Source organism: Crinia signifera, chromosome 19, assembly GCF_055691185.1.
Source record: "Crinia signifera chromosome 19, ASM5569118v1, whole genome shotgun sequence".
Classification (NCBI taxonomy): Eukaryota; Metazoa; Chordata; class Amphibia; order Anura; family Myobatrachidae; genus Crinia; species Crinia signifera.
The window spans coordinates 126,904,716-126,927,283 of record NC_139226.1 but is presented as its reverse complement, the minus strand read 5'-3'; the positions used below and the strand labels follow the sequence as shown (position 1 = coordinate 126,927,283).

The 22,568-nt window shown below is 45.7% G+C and overlaps 1 protein-coding gene across 3 annotated transcripts; it reads right to left on the bottom strand.

The window, feature by feature from the left end:
- Window positions 1–7,687: 7,687 nt before the first annotated feature.
- Window positions 7,688–22,293, bottom strand: SPSB1 (splA/ryanodine receptor domain and SOCS box containing 1). Of its 3 annotated transcripts, XM_083163303.1 has the most exons (4): window positions 21,988–22,288; window positions 21,235–21,280; window positions 12,432–13,226; window positions 7,688–9,683 (listed from the first exon to the last, which is right to left on the bottom strand). In XM_083163303.1, exons 3-4 carry the CDS (start codon window positions 13,123–13,125, stop codon window positions 9,556–9,558), a joined length of 822 nt encoding a protein of 273 aa, XP_083019429.1. In that variant the 5' UTR covers window positions 13,126–13,226; window positions 21,235–21,280; window positions 21,988–22,288; the 3' UTR covers window positions 7,688–9,555. The 3 variants fall into 3 exon arrangements, with proteins under 3 accessions (XP_083019429.1, XP_083019430.1, XP_083019428.1); XM_083163304.1 differs by lacking the exon at window positions 21,235–21,280 and having other exon boundaries at window positions 22,149–22,293; XM_083163302.1 differs by lacking the exon at window positions 21,235–21,280.
- Window positions 22,294–22,568: the final 275 nt, after the last annotated feature.

Sequence of the window (22,568 nt, the reverse complement as noted above, 5' to 3'; positions counted from 1 at the left end):
ATCACACTGGAGAGGGGGCATGTTCCAGGAAGCTTTCCTCCAATCAGCAACCAGCTAGGCCCAGGGGGGGGGGCTACTGCCAGGGGTGGAGAGGGCGGCCACTACTCACCTTAGGTCCTTGTCTCCAGCCAGCTCCAGGTCGCCGCTGATGCAGGACTCGGGTGATGTAATCCTATGCAGCCGCAGCATAGCCGCATAGGATGATGCCAGCACTGGCCCTGATAGCAGGGTCGGCGGCCCGGCCAGGTGGCAATCTGGATCGGCCCACCGGAAAATGGCCCGGTTTCCCGGCGGGCCAATCCGCCCCTGTGAGTAGGACACATTAACTTAAGAAGGGAGTGACTTAACTCTGGGGCCAATTCTGGTTCACACAAAGAGGGTTATTCTGATTGACACGCTCACATGCAAGTGCAACGTTTTCTAAATGTGCATGCGGCCATGGCGAACAGACTGTTCACCGGGCGCACACACACCCAAAACTGCGGGCAGGGGGTGCTGAAGGATTCGCTGGGCGTTCCCATGGAAATCAACCCGTGAAGCGGAGGGGGGCAAGCTGCTGACATCAACGGCATTCAGCAGGCGGCATCTGGGGGACTCTCAGAATAAGAGCCACAGTGAACAGAGTTCGGCCCCTGCCCTGATGTTCGGGGTTTGTGCATTTCTGCGCATGGCCGCAGTGAGTTGCTCACTCGCTTAGCAGTTCACACAGGAGAGGGAGGGACGGTGGCAGCGCTGGGCCATGGGAACACCCAGCATAACATGAAACCGCTGGGCATTCCCATGGGTATGCGGGCGGGCCGATGCAGGCCGGTAAACCACTGAAGGTCGAAGGGGCTAAGTCAAAAGGTAGACATGAGATTTTTTACTTTTGTCCCACATGCTACTATATACTCCCACCACGCCGTAGCGCAGGGCTGGGCAACACCGGCCCTCCAGATGTTAATGAACTACACATCCCAGGATGCTTTGCACTAGTTTTGCTATGTGGCCATGCTGAAACTGATGCAAGGCATGCTGGGATGTGTAGCTCATCAACATCTGGAGGGCCGGTGTTGCCCAGCCCTGCCGTAGCGGATGGGTATAAAATACCACCTGCCGGCAAATGTCGGCTCAGAAAAACTCATGTCAACTTTTCGACTCAACCTTCCCATAGTCAACCTAATGTTAGCATCGGCCTTCCGACTCGGTTAACCTATTTCAAGTGTCGACCTAGTGATCGTATCCAGTAACTATTCACGTCACTGATTTTGTCTTCTGTGTCAAACGAAGAGAGAAAACACCACGGAACACCCCGACTGGTCCTCTGGCCAGGTTTAGCACTCGAGCACAAAGCCAGCGTTAATCCACAGAGGGAGAGAGAGAAGAACATGCTGCATGCAATCCTTCACTTAACGATTACAAGAGCTGTGTCCTATCCCAGAGACTTTATTTTACGGTTGCTAGGGTCCAGCATATAAACACACTGAGCTCCTTGCCTCATTTATTTTAAGTATTCGCTACAGCTGGAACTGAACCATGTTTGGGTGTCTAGCCTAAGCAAGCTCTTCTATGCGAGTCTCCCACAGAGAACAGGCTGCCTCAGTGCAGTTTATAGCCCAGCTTCACATTCCACGGAATTGGGGGGGAGGTAGGGGGGGGGGGGGTGACATGCACTAGACAGCCCACATATGGTTAACTCACAGAGTGCAGAAACTAAAAACCACTTCCCTTTTACCTTGATATAGTCTGTCTGTGACTACTCCATTTTTGGAATCTATTAGAAGTCGAGACAATGAACATTGCACTGGAAGGGGTGCCTCAGGACACTTGCAAGGGTGCCTTGGGTTGGTGGTCTAGGACCAATTCAAATTATTTATGGTTAATGTAATTGGAAGACACAAGCACTGGGTTTTGCCCATCAAAATCTATGTGGACAAATGGAAGCAAATCCTGTATCTCTCCACATAATTGAATCCAAGAATGACAAACACAAATTACCTTTGAAATAAAATATTAAAATGAAGAAACTTTTGGCCTAGGGGAACCGTGAGATAAATTCTGATATTGGGAACCACTGCTACTTATATAGTATTAAAAGAAAGTTTGATACACAAGAGAACTGCAACTCACATATCAAATCATATAAGCAAATACCTTACAGTTGTTACCCTTCTAGTTTCACACACTACTGACTCATACGGCACCGTCTTGAGGGGATACAGTGAAAATCCCGAATGGGTCATAATCCCGACAAGGACAAAATACCGACATGTAGAATGTACAGGTAAAACAGTCAACATGACTGTGTCGACAGGTAGCAATTTTGACATGGTTTTTTTCACTGTTTTTTGGCCCGACATGTGCCGACAGGCGGTATTTCATGCCCTACCATCCACTATGCCCGAAGCATTGCGAGCGAATCGAGGGGCTGCAGTTCACTTTAAAAACTGTGACCATGTTGACATTCGGGTAAAAAAAAAACTGTGAAAAAACCCATGTCGACCTCACGACCTGTTGACACAAAGTCATGTTGACTGTTTTACCTGTACATTCTAAATGTCGGTATTTTGACCTGGTCAGGATTTTAAATGTCGGTATTATGACCCATTCGGGATTTTGACGTCGAGATTGCATACCGAATCCGTCTCAAGGACTCCGTACTCACTGTGCAAAAACTGATATGCAAGAGAACCTTTGTCCAGCGTTAAGCTTTACTTTACCATTCACTCACTGGACTATAATGAGGGTGGATCAGTAATACTTGTGTTAAGAATGAAGACGGAAATTTTTCACAACATTTTATTGATTTTTCAACATAATCTTCTTTTACGGCGATAAACTTTTCCCAACGTCACTACCATTTCTTTAAACCGTCTAAAAAATAAAGTTTGTCAAACTCAAGTAGGCTTCTGTTTTGACAATGACCTCCTCAGAGCTGAATTTTCCCCGCGTGCCAGGTTAGGGAACAGAAAGAAGTCGCAGGGAGCCAAGTCGGGCAAGTACGGTGGATGCGCAACAATTCATAGTGCAATTTGGCCGAAACAAGTCCGGATGAGGGAGCTGGTGCATTGTCATGGTAGAAATAGAAACTAACTTATTAATCAATCTGATATTTGGTATGGCGTTGTTAAAGATGGTAGTACACAATAGTAATACCAAAAAAATAAAAAAAAGAGGTATTTGCTTATATTGATATGCAAATTATAACTCTTACATGCAGAGAACTTGTTATTATAAACAATTGTTATTTCCATCAAAATTATGGGTTTCACAGCTCTTACTTGCTCAATTGTGGAGAAAGGTTGATAATAAATTATGGTACTTCTGTATTATCTGGGCATCCAAGCATTGCATCGCATCGCATGCAATATAGTGGCATGCGATGCGATTTTTCATTGTAAAGACCTGATTTTTTATTGTATAGTCACCCATCGGTGATTTCATACCCCCACTATCCAACTACACATGGAGTTGATTTTATATAGTGTGGCGGACGTCCGCTCGCCACGCTTCGGGCTCGGTGGCTCGCTGCAGTCGCCACACTATATAAAATCAACTCCATGCGTAGTTGGATAGTGGGGGTATGAAATCACCCATGGGTGACTATACAATTAAAAATTGGGTCTTTACAATGAAAAATCACATCGCATGCCACTATATTGCATGCAATGCTCGGACGCCCAGATAATACATAAGTACCTAAATTATCAACACGAGGAGGGGCGCAAGGTGTATGAGGTGCCTTGTCAAGCTGCAGTGTGGGAAAGGGGTAGTCCGCACTTTGTATATAGCTAAAGAAAGGAGAGGTACACTGCACTAAACAGATAGTGTGAATTTAGATAGAATTATTGTCAACTTGTTCAGACTAAACTTAGGCCAGGTACACACCAGAACGATCCTGATTGTTAGTAGATTGTTAGCAGATTGTGTGCTCCAACAGATCGTGCGAAAATCACACAATCTGCTAACAATCTGCTAACGATCTGCATCCAATCTGATCCCAATCCGATCTGAGTCTGTATCCAGTTGAATGGATCTTTTACAGATCCTTACTGCAGCAGGTAGGTTCTGTAAAATGACCAAACGACAGCGGGGATGCGCATCGGATCGGAATTGGACTTAAACATGCCCAATCTACATACAATCTGCATCCAATCGGTCGGAATTGGATCCAGATTGATGGAATTGAGCCCTAATCGTTCTGGTGTGTACCCCCCCTAAGTTTGAAAAATTAATAATCCAATACCATGGTGCCAGTTAAGATTTTAAAAAGCAGCAACATTTAATAAAAAACATATAGACAATGTGACATGTTGTAACACAAATAAAAATTGCAATAGACAGGGAATGTCTGTACTGAAAGAGGGAACCCAAAAAAAATTGAAAAAAAAATGTTGCTTGCTTGCTCAATACATCTGTGCCTCTTAAGAACCTTAATTTGTATTCTCCATCTACAACTAGTGCAAAAGAGTTGCATTATGTGGGGACATATAATCTGCTGTGGATGGTACAAATTAACCAATTCTGTTTTTCCAGATGCACAAGCTTTCACCTTTCTAACCAAGAGGGCAAAATCTGCTATTCCAAATGATGCGGCAGGTTGCCATGACCCCTTTCAGACAAAGAAAAAAAAAAAAAAAAATCCAGAGAATTACCTTGATCCAGGTTTGTAGACCCAAGTTTGTCTGAAAAGGTCAACCCGGATTCAAAATTTACCTGGGTTTTTTCTGGATATTAACCGCTTCAGTGGCAATCCCAAGAGTTTTCCGGGCTGTGCCTCAGTGTCCAGTCTGGCAAGCCCGGAAAATTCTCGGGATTGCCACTGTTTAGAGCTGGGAAGCGCTGCTGAGTTCAATCACTGAACTCAGGCAGCTTCAGCGCTGCCCGGCTCCCTCCCCTCTGCCGCACCTCCTCCCCTCTGGGTTTTCTATTGACGTCTTCGGTGCCGGCTTATAACTGGCCAGACCCAGGGTGGCAGTGGTGTTTTTTTTTTTTTTTTTTTAAGGGAGCGCTCCCCATTAAAAACTTGCCCAGTGTGAAGTGCTCCAAAAAAAACAAAACCCCAGACCCAGGGTGGCAGTGGTGTTTTTTTTTTTTTTTTTTTTAAGGGAGCGCTCCCCATTAAAAACTTGCCCAGTGTGAAGTGCTCCAAAAAAAACAAAACCCCACCACTAAGGTTTTAATACCAAAAAGCCAGGTTGCTGGCTGTCTGAAAGGGTGCAACCTGGGTTTTTGGGATTAAAACAGAGAAAGGCACTGTGTGGCTCCTGTGCATGTAGAGACTAGGCTGGCACATGCATAAAGGCTGTATGGCTGCACAGGGACTAACCTCAAGTGTCCTCAGACTACAGTGTGATGTAATCCTATAGGTGCATTATATAATGGTAGCAGCAGGAGCTGTGCCCCCAGATGATGTAGAAGGCCTGCTTCCAGGGTTTGGGGCTTAGCCTAGCAGCTGAGTTCTCAGGCACTATAATAATAGCTAAAGGGGATTTCTTGTCCTGGATATAGACAGCGTTCCTCCAAATGACCCTAAAACGAGTTAGTATAGGGTGGCCGCGTACGCTATAGGTGTCTAGACGCTGGCATTGGCTGTAGTACAGAGGGAGTATGGCTGTTAAAAGGGAACACAGGAGCTGGAGAACACTGGCGACCAGCGATATTGATTGTCAGTGTCCATCAATCTTGGACACCGATGCATGGGGAAACGCATTGCTGTTGCCCCTACACTCACTGATGCAGGGGCATTTTCTAAGCAACTTTGCCAAACTGGGCAAAGAAAATGCCTTAATAGCAAAATGCATATGTGATATGTGAATTTCAAATTTAGTCATGTCACCAGAAATACTTAAATAAAAAAAAATTTTTTTTTTTGTTTCAGATCATAATCTTGAAGATCGTTAGCTGCCCCTCTTGAAGCCCAGACATTTGTGTGCAAGTTAAACATTTCGGAGCTAAGGGGGCAATAAGGAGAAAAGATATGCAAAAAAATAAATAACACAGCAATTTCATCTGCACGATTTATACAAACTTTATAGCCATTTGCAGAAACGTCACTGATGTAGGACCTGGAAGTACATAAGAGTGATGAATCACTAGCCTGGCACCACACATAGGACAGCATCGCAGACTAGTACCAAAGTATTGGAGACTGTACAGGTACTTATTTTCATATTCATTAGGTTATTGGAAAGTTATTGCCAGCAAATAAGCTTCATTACGTACTTACAGATTGAGGTCAATTAAAGAGGACAAGTGTAATTAACTAGGTTCCAAGAAGTTGGGAAAAATCTGACAACTTCCATCCAGAAGTTTAAAAAGCTCCTTCCCACCAATAGCCCACACCAAACATGTCTCATATTGCCTAATGTGTTTTTCTGCAAAAAGGGGTTCTTGGGCAAAACTTGAACAGTATAAATAAATGAGATTATTTGACCTACAGCTACTCCTATGAGCAACGTTGTGTGAAGTTAAAGTTCTTAAGACCGGTGATGTGAGCTCATGAATGCAGCCAACATGGCTAATTACAGATTTAGAGGGATTACATAGATCCCACATTAGGCTTTGTTTCACAAGTCTAATCAATGCAAGGTGCCAAGGTAGACAATACCATCTATCCAACATTGACCATGTCATTATGTAGGTCATTATAAGAAGTGTCCATAGGATGAATATGCTGACATTGTGTTAATCTATGAGCAGTGGGTTTACCCATATATGTACAAATAAAGGTAACAAAGATATCAGAATTCTACTAACAGTAGATTAAATTTAGTTTCCAATATTCAGCATGGGAATCTATGTGCATTTTCTTGGGTTTAGCCTTCCCGATATCACTCAACGGAGCGTCTGCCGGTATATAGACCGGAATCTATACGTTCTAAGCAGGGCCCTCCTACCTTTTTGACCCAACTACCCAGTTTTCTAACGTTTCCAATTGTAAAGTGCATCGAATTTGCTGTGCTATATGAGACATGGTTCATAATACAAGTGTTCTGAACATTACATAAAAACCCCACACCCATGGGATTCCCAAAAATAGTCAAAACAAGCATTAACTGAACACATGTTCAGGTCTAGCTCGTCGGCACAAAGAAACAAGACTCATTTCGACCATCAATCTATTTCAGGTGGCGACCCAAGGCCTGTTGACCTAATGATCAAATACCCTAGCAGTTCCTAGAGGTTAAAAGCAGCCATTGGACAGCCACAGAGCCCTGACAACAGCAGTATGATCATTCTGGCCCTTTGCGACTGTATGCTGCAATTTGAAGTGAATGGTAACATTCACACTGGTATAGCCATAGGTTAGTTCGCCTGTCTTGACAGTGTTCGGCACACCGGTATGTACCACTGTTCAGTAGCAATTAACAGGTAAATGCAGATTGGTTATATCCTATGAAGGCTGTGATACCACAGATTCGGTGGCTGATAAAAAAACCCTTAGCCAGTCAGAACCAAAGTCATGTGTCCAGATTTAAAAGTGAAATGATGTCAAGCTTGCATTAGTTATCTGTTCAGTATCCACTGAATACTTCGGTCTAACCGGTCTGTATGAAGGCTAATTCTTTGATCAAAAGTACACTTAAAGGAAGAGTGTGTGTGTGTGTGTGTGTGTGTGTGTGTGTGTGTGTGTGTGTGTGTGTGTGGGGGGGGGAATCACATTACTGCAACCTTGTCAAATGTAGATACATATAAAGACCACATGTTCATATTTAATAAACTATTTCTTTATTACAGAATTTATTAACAGAATTATAAAGAGATTAAAACTGTACAAGCAACAATATGTAGACTGTGAGGAGAGCGTTGCCAAGCCACTTTGTTAAGCGGAAGACTACTTGCACAGAGAGAAAGTCTATTAAAAAAAAAAAGGCAAAGACCCGAGGGGTCTTGTATAGCTTCCTCTGATGTGCAAAGCAGCGAGAGTCCTCACACTGCGGTTTATAGGCAACATATGATGGTACGGTACATCGCCCTCTCAGTCTTGGCACTGTCGTGCATTTATTTTAAAATCTAGTCTTTTTTTAGTACCCTACAGCAGCAGTGTTTGCAGTGCACCAGTCACCCACAGGTAGAGGCAAAAACGCTCTATGGGCAAAGCCAAATAATGCTTTATAAGTCAGAGTTATGAGGAAGTAACGTCCTAGAACCTAGATGGCCAGATGAGGCTGCAGGCTGCAGCCTCAAGATTAGCTCTGCCCATAGATGGTTAATTTCCACGGCGTGCAGGTGGCGGCAACACTTTACAGGAATTCACATCGCTACAAACATGACATACAAGAACAGACAAGCCATTGTACCTGTGCATATATTGCTTTCTTCATTTGTTTGGAGCTAAAAGGTCTGTAATGGTGATTGGTAAGCAGCACTTGTGGACTGATGCACAGGAGTGTAAGATGTGCTCCGATGTAGGCTAAACCTAGGCAAGAGCCACTTATCAGCCACCCAGGTTGTAATGAAAACCGGTTATACTCAAACTTGACAAATGTATTTCTGCAAGCCGTAACCTTAACATAAGGGTCCTACATGCAAAATTAATTAAAAAGTTTATATATTTAGGGGCTATATTTTAAAGCATTATAATAAAAAAAAAAAAAGAAGAAGACAGGCTTATTGACCATCTTCCCATACTTTCATATTGCACTAATATCCAGAGGCGTCAAGATAATTTCATCAATAGGTAGCACAAGTGAGAAGTCCAGATTAAAACTCATCACTGCTGAGAATAGCACAGTCCAGATCAATCGAATGGGGCATAGCGTGTGAGCTTCCGGGCAAAGCGCTCAGCCATTTGATGGGGGCAAGGCTACATCAAGAATTAAAGAGCCTCTAACAAACTATAAAAAGACACCAGCCGTCAAGCGGATACACGAGGCGCTGAAGCCTGCAGGATCAGCTCAGAATAGGACTTGCGTTTGAGTATAGAATCATAAAGGTTCGTACAAGTTACCACGATCGACCCTTAGCCATAGAATGAGCAAACAGTGGGCTAGTGGGTTTAGCATAGGGTTTTAAATGCTTTCATAGTTTATGGTAGATATTTAATAACGCAATGCTTTACCAACAAGACACGGCTAGTAACGGTTGCTTTTCTTAAATATTAGGCATAAACCTGATAACGGTTGATTCATAAACCCCCTAGGAGTGAACACTCCTCATCTTAGTGTTTGAGGCACAATAGCAGTTAAGGACAAGACAAACATTTAAAATGTAGAGTGACATACATCAGGACCCATTTGGGCACATAAAAAAAACAAAAAAACTTCAGGTTAGAGTGAAGTAAAATAATTGGTCAACCACCACATTAAACATGATGCACTTGACTAAAGACACAACATTGCAGATATCCTTCGTAGAAAAATCCCGATTGAAGAAAGGTCAAAAAAATAATAAATTTCCACAAAGCTCAGAGGTATTTTGTAGTTGGAAGCATGCATGTTAGGAAACCGTTCCACCATCTTCCTACCAGCAAGCATTTCGGATAAAAGTGGAGCCTTGGGATGCATAGCACTGGGTTAAAAAAAAAGGAAACTCGTCCACCACAGAGGAGAGTCCAAGGCCACCTGCAGCATGTCAATGGTAGAGTAGGTAACCTTTAAGAGACTCTGGTAGTGGAAGCACTTCAATTTCATTCAGTCTCTCTTTTCCCAATGCGAGACGAACAGACCGCCGACACAAGTCCATGAGAGGCAGGGGTTCAGCTGCAACGAGAACAGAAAATGACATGTACATCAATGCTAATGACAGATGCTTTGCCAATAGTTTATGCCTCTATACTAGCAGCACACCGTAAACAGTTAGGGAACAAAGTCGACCGTAACAGCAAGAAACTGATCTGCTTTTAGACGAAAATCACAAGTCTCATACGCCCTATAGGTCTAGAGCAGGGGTGGCAAAACTGGTCCTCGAGATCTACAAAAGGTCCATGTTTTCCAGGTTACCCAGCTGTAGTCATTACCAACTGTCACATTTTAAAACCTGCTGCATTCATTACTACTATAGATCCACAGGTTGCCTGGAAAACATGCACCGTTGGTAGATCTTGAGGACCGGTTTGGCCACCCCTGGTCTAGAGCCCTTCTGAGTGAATTCTTTAAAATACACTCAATGTCATCAACGATTCCCCCCTCTCCACCCCACAGGAACATGAAGGTACACTTTGCCCATCTAGCCAAGGACCTGCATGTCCATCTGTAACCAATATAATTTTGTTTACACGCACTAGTTGACCGGTGGCACCGAAGATGGTGTTTATGTGGCTTTAGTTAGTTAATATCCAATATTTTAGGCATGGGTTGTGTTTGTATCCATTTTGTAGAGCACTGGAGTATTCTGCATAATTGTTATCAGCAGTCTTGATTAGTCATACCAAGATTATGGTTGAAGTATTGATTGGTCTTGAGTCATTGGTAATTAGACCATATTAGTCTATTAGTCTGCATCCATTTTTGTATTAGGGGGCAACTGCCATTGTTATTGCTGCCCGGCCCTCCTGTCTAGACCGATTGGAGTTCTCTGGTGCGATATTCAGTTGTTGCTACTGATCACGCCTGTTATTGGAAACAAGTCCCATTTGAGAGTCAAAACTGGTAACTTTCTGCACATTTCAGTTCGCCACCCCTGGGGATGCAGGCTGAAATGCTGAAATGAAATGCTGATCAAGCCTGATAGCTGCAACAATTGAATAGCTGTCTGGGACCAGATCCCCTTATTGTGTAGTCCCACGAAAATTCGGTAAAATGCATTTAAGATCACGACGGAGGACAAAAGTTTAATCTAGGACCACATCTTATATACAAAATTACATTTTAGTTCCTCTAGATTTAAAGGCCTGCACCTCTTCACCATATCATGGAGGGATATTTGGCTCATAGGAAAACTGACTCAGTTAATGATATTGTCCACAAAAAAGAGAAAGCAAAACATTTGTTAAACACCACGACAACCTGTAAAGCTGGCGATACATTAGGCCGACTTCTGAGAGAAGTCGCCTGTAATCCTTGAGAACCTTTAGGACAGCAGGACTGCATATGATCCACTGTAGGCCATGGCTCGACAAATACCAGGGCCCTGCTTCCTGGTGACCAATTTTTTTTTTTTTTTTTGCAGGGAGGGAGGAAGCAGAACCTGATCATAAGCAGGTCAGCGGCGCCCAACCCGCGTCTCCCCCACGACTTTTCCCAACCCCCACTCATGCTGGAAGTCAGCGGTGCCCGACACCCCTCCCCCTCGAAGTCAGTGCAGGCAGTGGTACCCAACTCACCCTCTTCCCCTCCTGCTAGAAGTCAGTAGTGCAAACTACTGCCGCCCCTCCCCCCCCCTTGCTGGAAGTCAGCAGGGGCAGCGAAATCACTAGTCACCTCGACCCCCTCATCTCACCCCATCGGGAAAAAAAAAAAAAAAAAAAGACAAAAAAAAAAAAAAAGACAAAAAAAAGAGGATATAGAAAATGTTATTGTGAAGCCCTGCCATATGCAGTCATTTTGCATACGATGTATCATATGCAATCCCAGCCAAGCCTGCCTAAAAGGCTTGGTGAGCCAACATCTCTAAAACATGAAAAATCCTAGTGCATGGTCACCCTAACACTCCCTTCTAGCAGAAGAAAAGTGGGGAAATGAAGGCAGTCAGACAAATCTTTGATCTGGTCTTCCTGGATGCATAGAAAACTAAAGCAGTTAATAGTCACATTGCAGCACAATTACACCATTACTGTACAGAGATCAAAAATTTCTACTGAGCAGTTATTCTAATGCACATGTAATACTGCCAATAGTTACAGTTCATTCCTATGGGGCATACACACAGGGCAATTTAAGCCCTATTTCTAAGTGAAATGACTAGATAGCCTAGAAATGAACCACTGATCGCGCCGTGTGTTTGGCCCCCATCCATAGTGAGGAGCGGCCCTGCGCATTGCTATCACCAGGCTACATATTTCAAGCATGCTTGAAATAACTAATCATCGCCAGTGCTCTCTCTTGAGAACACAGGCAGTGACAAATAACTTAGCACACACTTTACATTCTACATTGTGTGACATGAGCACAAGGTTGGGAGCCACTGAGCTAGAGGGTTCAAGTAACCCCCAAACGTTCACATTTTCCAGCTCTCCATGCAGAATCAGTTGAAGTCAGCTGCACCTGTGGATCTTCTAAAATGTGTCCCGTGAATACTGAGTACACCTGTGCACTTGCCAGGTGACCTGGAAAATGTGAGCAGTTAACGGTACTGGAGGACTGATGTTGGGAACCACTGGCCTAGATTCAGGTAAACTTCACGTGCAATGGTGTCCACCCACAATTGCTGCATTCATGACAAACACCCCTTCTCATTGCATAAGGTCACAAGATAAGACAGCTTCCCTATGGTCATGTGATGCTTATATTTGAGCGTATCTGTCATTTTAAACCAACACCAGATTTAATCTATGGCAAAAGATTACTTACGATCAAGTCCATTTAAATAACGCATTCGGATTTCACAGTGGCCCCAAACGGCACTGACCACAGGATAGAGTTTCTTTCCCTTTAATCCTCTAAAGGCAGTGCCCATGTACTGTCCATCCACGATAAAACTTAGAGTACCATCATCCATGTCTAGAACCACCAGGAAAGAGTCTGGCACTATGAACGTTTCATCAGGCTCCATAAAAACAGGGTATGTTCTACTAGGCTGATTTTTACCATCGTGGTACAGTTTGTTCCTACCCAAGTCCCATCCCCAGGATTTCCCATTGCTTCCGATGAGTGTGGTATATCCTACAGAATGGAGCGGTGCATCCCCAGTTGCAACACCGACAACAGCATGAGTCCCTCGCTGTCGCATGACCCACGTTATCTCCCACACATGTAGGCCTCGTGTGTAACCAGTCTTGCCACGAATGGCATCTGTGCTCTGTGCCACCGGATGCCGGTGAAAAACAAGTTTGTCGTCCTCTTTGACAAAAACATTAAGCGACCGATCATTATTATTCCACGAATGCTGAAGTTGTACATCATAAGATACTGGAGGCATATCCAACAGGAGGTCCAGCCGAGCAGGTTTACAGTAGTCCACGCCCTGGAGATCTTGCTTTAGTGGCCTGTATGACGGATCCCTCATATCCACTGTCTTTATACCTCCTGTGACCTTCTGACCCATATTCCACAGAGATGTACTTTATAGGTTCAGAGGCAATCCTTCAGCTGTCCAGCCCACTATCCAGTAAGGTTGTGCAAGGTAATGGTTCAGGCCAGGCTATCCTGGAAAAGAAAGATGGGTTAATATTTGACACCGCCAAAAGAAAAAATACATACATCCTTTATTTATATGGCACCACAAGGTACCCGCAGCTCCCAATTACAGCCCAAACGAATAAGCGAACCAGTGATTTAAGGCCTATACACACACTGGGCGATTTTGTGCCGATAGCAGCTCAGTTTTGTTATTTGAACTGCTTTCTGCTCAAAAGCCGCCCAGTGTGTACAGCCCAGCAATGGTGCATGCGATATTTTAATACTGTAAAGGTGGCCATACACACGCAGATTTATCTGCAGATCTGTCTGGTTGGAACAAAAACATGGTTAGGGATGAGAGCAGATGACAGTTGACCATTTGCTTGGAAATGCTGGAAAACTGACAAACTGTCACTCATCCATAACCATGTTTTTGTTCCAACCAGCCAGATCTGAAGATAAATCTTACTAGTGTATGGGCACCTTAAGTTTTCATAACCAGCTGGGAAAGTAGTTCTCAAACTGTCCCCAGAGCTACAAACCTTTTGTATTTGCCAGATTACTTAGCAGGTGCATTAGTTATTCACTGACCCATTTTAAAAGCTTCACATGAGGACCTAATTATTAATGAGTGACGAGACCAACAGGAACCAAAGTTTGAGAACCTATAGGGCAAGAAGTATGCCTTATACAGGCCTGCAAGTACATACAAATAAACGCTTGGAACCTTCTTTGCAGCAGCACCTATTGAGGTCATACTTGCTAGAAGTGGTGCAATGCTCATGGCATAGGAATACCTGCAATGTAGGCACACAGGCCTTGGCACGTCATCTACTCAGGATAGTGTATGGCTGTAGAACAGGAATAGGCCTTCCAATGTACAATATAGTATTACCACACTTAGGAGTAGCATTGCATAAGAAGGTTATGTTGGTTAAACATCCCCGATGCTGCATTACCCCATCACCAAGCATTTACATAACTTCATTCACACTCCCTGCCAACTGTGTAAGTCATAGGAAGTCAGTGTTCTTGTTTCACAAGCACACAGTTGCCATTTGGCAACACGCTGCTGGACAATAGGAAAGTAGCTGACTTTCTGCACAGTTACAACATATTCACAGGGACAAAGTATGCAACGCACAACGTACAAAGTGGTGAATATATAAGCCGCAATCAAAATATATGCTCATGTTAAAGAGACGAGTAACTAGTCAGCCAGACTGACACAAGAGAACAAGATCTAGATCCCTCAGCACATCATACCCTGACTACAATGGGTCACAGTATACCAGATCTGTAGTATGTACTATGCGTCACTACTAGATACTACGTGGAGACAGGTGCTCCTTCCCAAGCCATATCTAAATAAGTCTCAGACACTGGTGGGAAACTTGGGCTGCTGTGGAAAGGTTCCCAGGAAAGTTTGGCAGGTGGAACCTTCTCAGATATCAAATTGCAGCGAGAGTTACTTAAGCCAACCAAAAGGTGGCGTTAATGAATAACCATGCGCTATACGTTTTCAAGAAAACCTTTAGGAGGCAATTTGGGTAAGTCAGTAGGAGCAGTGATTGGCAATGTACACCACGTGTTGTGTGCCATAACACATGGAGCAGTAATTCAATGCTGCCGGCGAAGGGGTTTGTATGGCGAATATGGCTTTTCCTCGCCAAATATAAGCCTTCGTTGCTGTGAAACCCCCTCGCCATACTCAATGTTAGAGCCAAATCCTCACTGTAAGAGGCCAACGTGGATCTCCTGAACAGCGAGGTTTGCCGCGAGTATAGCGAGTGCTCTGCCTTCTGTGAGCCTAGCCATTTTAAATGGCCTCACTCGCTGCTTCCACCTCACCTCAGGGAACAGGCGAGGAGGCAGATGGCAAGTGAACCTCAACTCAGGGTAGTGAGTTGAAGACTGATGGCAAGTTATCAGAACTTCACGCCACCGAGAACTTGCCGTCAGGGCATTGAATACCCCTCATGGAAAGCATTGCACATTTTAAACACAAGTTTTCCCGTTAGAAGAAACCAGGAAATATGTAATTAAAACTGCAGTTACATACCCCATGGAGATATTACTAAACCCAAGCGTCTGGCATGACCAGAGATGGCATGTTTGCATAGACTCTCCACTTAGACTACAGCCATCTCAACACTATATCTGGGAGTAGATACTACACATTGGGCCATTCCACACACGCGGCTCGTGTTATAGGAGGGAGCTTCCCAGCAGAACCTACAACCAGGCTACAAACACAGCTTCTCTCTGAAAGCAAAGAGAAAGTCACCTAATTTCTAGGGGAATTAGCTAGAGCAATATCTTTATGCTGCAACTTTGATTTCATACCCCTTTCACATTGCCGGTTCGCTGTTGCAGTGTGAACAGACAGCACATGCAGGGTCGCACCAGGGCTGAACTAGTAGTAGTAAGTTTATTTATAAAGGCGGCAAAAAGTGTCCGCAGCGCCATACATAGCAAACAAAAAAACAAATTACAAGGTAACGTACAGGGTGTGTTGATAACATACAGCATAAATAGGGGTATAGCTAATAGAACTAAAAATCAGCATCAGTTCAGAAGTAGGTGTCGAAATTGTCGAGGAGACTGAAGATGAAGTAGAGGAAGGGAAGAACAGGACAGGAGCACAGGTGAGGTAAAGAGGTAGGGTGAGTGTGAGGAAGGAGGACCCTACTCATAAGTGTAAACATACTAAAAAGGAGGTGGGTGGACAAACAAAAAAACAATAGGATAAGTAGGAACGGAGGAAGTATAGGAGGATCAAAAGAGGAGGGATAGGCTAGTCAAAAAAAGTGGGTTTTGAGGGAGCGCTTGAAGGAGGTAAGGGAATCAGAAAGGCTGATGGGTGGCGGGAGGTTGTTCCAGTGCAGGGGGGCAGCGCGAGAGAAGTCTTGGACACGGGAGTGGGAGGAGGTGATAGGTCAGTCGGCGGTCAGCGATGGAGCGAAGAGGACGGGAGGGAGAGTGGATAGAGATCAGGGAAGAGAGGTAAGGAGCGGTGGAGGAGGAGAGAGCCTTGTAGGTGGAATGGGGAGCCAGTGAAGAGATAGACAGAGGGGGGAGGTAGAGCGGCGGGAGAGGATTAAAAGTCCCGATGCGACCCTGCATTTGCGATCTGAAAGCGGCATCAATTCGATGCAAGGGGACACTGAACATCTGAAGTGGCCACGGGAACCTCAGACATTCAGCAACAAAAAAAACGGAAAAGCTTGTGGCATTCAGAGGGTGTTTTACAGGTTATGGGTTGGGTAAGTGTCTCAGTATGATTGGGTGTGGTATACGACCCCAACAGCCAATAGTCCGACGTTGGGATCCCGACTGCCTGAACTCAGACAGCTGGGGGTCGCAATGAAGCCCCTTGCGAGAGCACTGCATTCACCACGCTGCGGGCACAGTGGCTCGCTACGCTCACCACCTATTCTATTCTCCCTCTATGGGGGTCGTGGCCCCACACAAGGGAGAAAAGCTGGTGGCAGTCAGGACCCCAAGTGTTGGGGTTTTGACAGTCGGGATATGTAATATATGTCACCTGCATATTTGTTAGCTATGGCAACTATGCAGGCTGCATATATTACATGCCAACACAAGTATGCATTAAAGAACTACTCCACCTAGAAACAAGTTACACGGCTTTCGGTGAGAATCATTCCTGGGTGCTCCATATACTGTCATTAGGTTTTATATCACAAAGCAGAATATATGATCAACTCATTGGCCCAAGTACTGCTAAGAGTGTACCCAACCTAAAAACCACAGATGCAGATGAGCGATTACACTCCTACATAACAGAGCAAACAAAATGTAAGAAAGTGGCCCTAAAATTGCCAAGTATCATATATAAAAGTAAAGGGGCATACACACTGAGCGATTTTCACCCGTCAAAGCTATTTTCTTCAACAGGACGCTACTGAAAGCGGTCCACCCCGCCGCTGAGGCGGTCGGTGACGATGCAGGAGTGCACATCAGTGCTCACCGCTGGGCCGTACACACCGGGTGGCTTTGGAGCTGAAAGCAGCTCAAATGGTGAAAGTGAGCTGCTTTCAGCTCAAAATCACCCAGTGTGTATGGACAGTGATTGCAGTAATTGCTGGGCTGAGAAATCATTTAATGCATATACTCACTGAGCGATTTCCCCCCTGCCTAGTGATTTTCGCCACTTTGAATGGCAGGAGGCTATAGAAAGTAGTCCAGTCCGTTGGTGAAACCAGCAGACGAATGTCAGTCACCTGCAGGAACACACATCAGCTCTCATCGCTGGCCGTACACTCTGGGCGGCTCAAATGACTAAACTGAGCTGCTTTCGGCTCAGTCGCCCACTGTGTATGGGCCTTTAATTGCAGGGCTTGACTTTTTTTTTTCAGTCTAGGATCAGCTTAAATGTTTAGGAGCCATGCTATCATCCACAACCAAACTGATCACTCATGTCCCTTCATTGTCCTCAGACTTAAGGTGGCCATACATCAGAAAGATATTGTACCCAATCATACAATCTCAATTGATTGTAAGATGGATTGTATGCAGATTGTGTGCACATCTTGTGTACACAAATCATACAATCAATCATCAGATGGATTGTATGATGGATTGTATGCAGATTGTGTGCACATCTTGCATACACAGTCATACAGCAGATGGATTGTATGACTGATTGTAAGATGGATTGTATGTAGATTGTGTGTCCAAAAACAACCAAGGACTGCCGGGGATTTCAAGGGAAATTGTACACAATCATGAGCGCAATCGATCTTAAGATCGATCTTTCTGATGTATGGCCAGCTTTACCCTGACACACTATAAACCTTGACAAGCACTTGGACTTTTGGCTGAGCAGCTGCAAGAACACTAGGCATGAGAGATGTGGAGATTATCCTCAAAAAGGTGAGCTGGTCAATTTGGCAGTCCTGGGAGCTGGTGTCATTTAGTAGCCCTGGTCAACTCTGCCCCGGCTGTTGCTGGCACGGATACCATTGTGCTCTGCAGAAAGAGCCATTTCAATATGAACAGCCCAGAAAGCAGGTTACACAGCACAGCAGTTCAGTGGCTTCCAGATGCCTTGGACTTCCCAATGCTGTAATGAGTGACCCAGGTGCTTTCCAATGCTGTAATGAGTGACCCAGGTGCTAGCCTGGCAGAATGAAGGCTGCTTTGGACAGCATCAAAGCCACCTCCAATCACAGAACAGGGATTGATTCCGATTCTTCATGACTACTGCTGGATAGGGGTGGCCATCGACCATCAATGATTTGAAATCTTGGATGGTTTATGGCCGATGGTGAAAACTCTTGCCATCGATGTAGGAGAAACAGATTGTTTCCCTACATCGATGGCAAAGGAGAACTAGTGGCCCCCCCCCCCCTTAAGGTACTGTGATTTGGAGCATAGCTCCACCCTTGACAGAAGCCCCGGCCCCCAAGTTGTGACAGGACAACAGGCCATTCTGTAAAAAATAATAGATGGCCATCGATAGCCAAAACTATCGATTGTTATAAATTAAATAGTTGAATATTATTTATGGCTGGTTGCAGAATCGCCATCTATGGCAACTGCCCCAATGGGCCATCCCTACTGCTGGATGCAATAGGCATGCAGTGCACTCATCACCAGCCAGCTGGGGTCACTGCAAATCTGGTCAGTAGGCATATTTTAGTCACCATGGTGACTTGGGATTTGTGGAGCCCTGCCTTGCTGTACCCAAAGAACACTACCAGCAGTTCACATGCAAATGAGCTCAGTGCACCTGCCAGGTGATATGGAAAACAAACTGTTTGGAAGCTACCAATAGTGGCGGATTGGCCACTGAAATTACAGGGAAAAATCCTGGGAGGCCGTCCACCCAGGAGGCCACTGGATCTCCAGCATGTCTACTTAAATTTAAATATATATATTTTTTTAATGTTTAAACTCACAGGAGCCAGGTCACCTGGCAGGTGCACAGATTATTCACCATCACATTTAAAGAGATCACAGGTGGAGCCAATTATGTCACCTGTGATTCTGTGTGGAGACCTGAAATGCATGCACTGATAGGGCTATTTCACACACCCCGGCTCCTGCCGGGCGGCGAATCCGCGCACAGCCAAAAAGCCGTGCCACACAGATGTTTACAATGGAGGGGATGGCCACAGCCCGGCAGCCGTCCTTAGTGGTGGGATCCGGCTACAACCGGGTGGTCGAGCCGTGGCTGTCTCGTGTGAATGGACACAATCGTGTCCATTATTAACTACGTGTGGCACGGCTTTTGGCCATGCGGGGTTTCGCCGCCCGGCAGGAGAGTGTGAAAGCCTTTAAGGGGGTCCATAGGACAGAAGTTTAGAAACACTGTCCTAGAGTCTAAAAGGTGCCCATAGACGTTACAAGTATATTTATTATACACACACACACACACACACACACACCACACACACAATATTGTATATACTATTACATCTCATCTGTTTTGCGATGAGATCTAATACAGAAAGTATGTGCTGCACATACTTTTTGTACTAGAATTCATCTCAAAACCAAGATGTGATACTGTATACAATAATTGTAATGTGTATGGGCACCTTTTTTTACTGACAGTGTTTCTAGTGTCATGGGCACCTTACTATATTGACATTGTTTCCAAGCTGTTGCAATGGCAACCCATCCCCCCTCATGGCTAATGGAATCAAGCAGATACTCATATCCCCTCCTGTTCAGCTGGGCATTAGTTATGTGGGGAGAGACTATTTTCTTCCGTTTGTCCATATAGAAGATTGGAGCACTGGTTCTCATTTAGCACCACAAGAGGACGAAATCAAAGGGACTTGATGCCCAAAGGGCCCTACACCCCAGGGCAACTTCAGGGCATATTCTAAGTGATCTGACTAGATAGCTTAGAAAACGCCCCTACAATCACTAAGTGTGTAGGGAACATAGCGATGCGCGGTACCCCGCATGTCACTATTGCCCCGATATTAAAATCCTGCATGAAGCATAAATCTAGTGAGATCGCCATCAGGGCCAGCGCCCTCTGGTCTCAGCACCGACACATCACTATGAACCAAGCGATCTACATACATTACTCAGATCACTCAGCAGTGTCGCCCTATGTGTAGGCCTCTTAAGAATAGAATAGAATAGAATAGAATCAACTTTATTGGCCATGTGTGCTTGCGCACACTAGGAATTTTTTGTGGATTACAGTGCAGCATCAGCAGGGATGAAATGGGGGGGGACGACGACACATTACATGCATACCATTGAGACATTTTACACATTCCATTGAGACATTAAACGCATTACATTGAGAGCATTAAGACATCACTTGCGGGGATCACATGCCTGCCAAGCTGCACAGCGCCTAGGCAGCCATCAGCGGCGCCACTGGTCGTTGCAGCAGCCAGGTAGGTAGCAATATAAGCAGGACAGTACATTTATCACATAAGGGACATGAACCCGCCGAGCTGTACAGCGCCTAGGCAGCCATCGGCGGCCCCACTGGTCGTTGCAGCAGCCAGGTAGGTAGCAATATAAGCAGGGGCAGTACATTTATCACACAGGGAACACATGCCCGCCAAGCTGCACAGCGCCTAGGCAGCCATCAGCGGCGCCACTGGTCGTTGCAGCAGCCAGGTAGGTAGCAATATAAGCAGGGACAGTACAGTTATCACACAGGGAACACATACCTGCCGAGCTGCACAGCGCCTAGGCAGCCATCAGCGGCGCCACTGGTTGTTGCAGCAGCCAGGTAGGTAGCAATATAAGGGAGTATGGAGTAGAAGATGGTGTAATTAAGAGAAGAAAGGGAATGTGGGAAGTGGGCCCACATGTGAGCTTACATTATAGTTTTCCCATGAACAACATTAATTGGCCCTGAACCACTAATCAAGGACAGAGCTACAAGTGCCCTTAGCCACCCTAGATGCCAATGGCTACGAGGGTGCTGTGGGGTAATAGAAAAAACCATCATAGTACATTACTCATGAGACTGGAATGAGAGAGGGAACTACAAATAGGGAACTACAGAACACTGAGCACACAAGCTACTTACCACCATTACAACCTGGGCAAAGCATTCTACATCCAGCCCTCAATACCTACATCAGCCAAACACAACAGGAAGACAGGGTTAGCAGTCTTTCCAGATAAGGCAACTAAATATTGACAGAATGTATCTGTAGGTGCTCTAATCTTCAGCTAGGTTATACATTGTAACCAGCGGTACTATCATGCTGCATATTGACTTTTGAACATGAAGTGAATGTAGGTTCCATTATCTTATCAGCAAGCAGCCACTATCCTCAGAACAAACAATTCAGGCAGGAGACTTCTATAGATAAGAACAAGCAGCGGAGTGTGTAGGATGCAGGCCCAGGTAGCAGCAGCTGCGAGCACAGACCCCAAAATATCCGTTAGCCAAGAGGCATGAGCACTGGAGGCATGCAGCCGCTGTACCCAAGCTGGCATCAGTTATGGGTGGGCAGGAGGCAACAGGGTATAGTATATACTACAGGGCTGATCTCCACCTTACACCATTTATAGGGTATACACTGTTACAGCTCCCCTCCTTGTGTACCCAGGGGCACCAGCCAAAGGCAGCCCACCCCAGGGGCACCAGCCCGGGCAGCCCACCCCAGGGGCACCAGCCAGGGCAGCCCACCCCAGGGGCACCAGCCAGGGCAGCCCCATGCATATGCCTCACACGTTGTGCACCCAGCGGCTCCCGGAGCCGACGCGCGGGCCTATGGGATGAGCACAGGGCTCGGCCGGGTCATCACCTCTAGCAGCCAGCAGCGCTACTCACCGGGGCCGCGTTGCCCTCCCTGGCACTCCCCGGGTGGGGGGGAGGTGTACGGACGGACCCCCCCGGCTGAGGTCAGTGCAGGTCTATGGCTCGGACCAGCGAGCTCCCTGCTCTCCTCCTGCCGTCCTGCGTCTCCCCCTGCACCGGGAGCTCTCTCTTACCCTCAGGCGCCGAGTGAGCAGGAGGAGGACGGGAGGAGGCGGCGGGCAGCAGCCGGGATACGCTCGCGAGATCGGCAAACACCTCAGGTCACCGCCCACCACAGTAACGCCGCCTCTATGCCGCCAGCTGGTTCACCACCGAGTCCGACAGCCGCCTACAAATAGCTGCCTCACGTCCCGCCCCTCCGCTGGCTAACCACGCCCAGCAACGTCACGCGCGCCGCTCAGATGCTTTAGAACACGTGGTGCCCGGCGCTGGCAAGAGCTGGTGAATGTATACATTTTGTAGGGGTAGACTATGGTTGCCATCGATGGCAATAGTGCAACTGGCCATCGATAGTGTCAAACTATACAATGGATGACCATCGATGTTTTAACCATCGATGGTCATTCTCTCTTTTTTTTTTTTTTTTTTTTTAA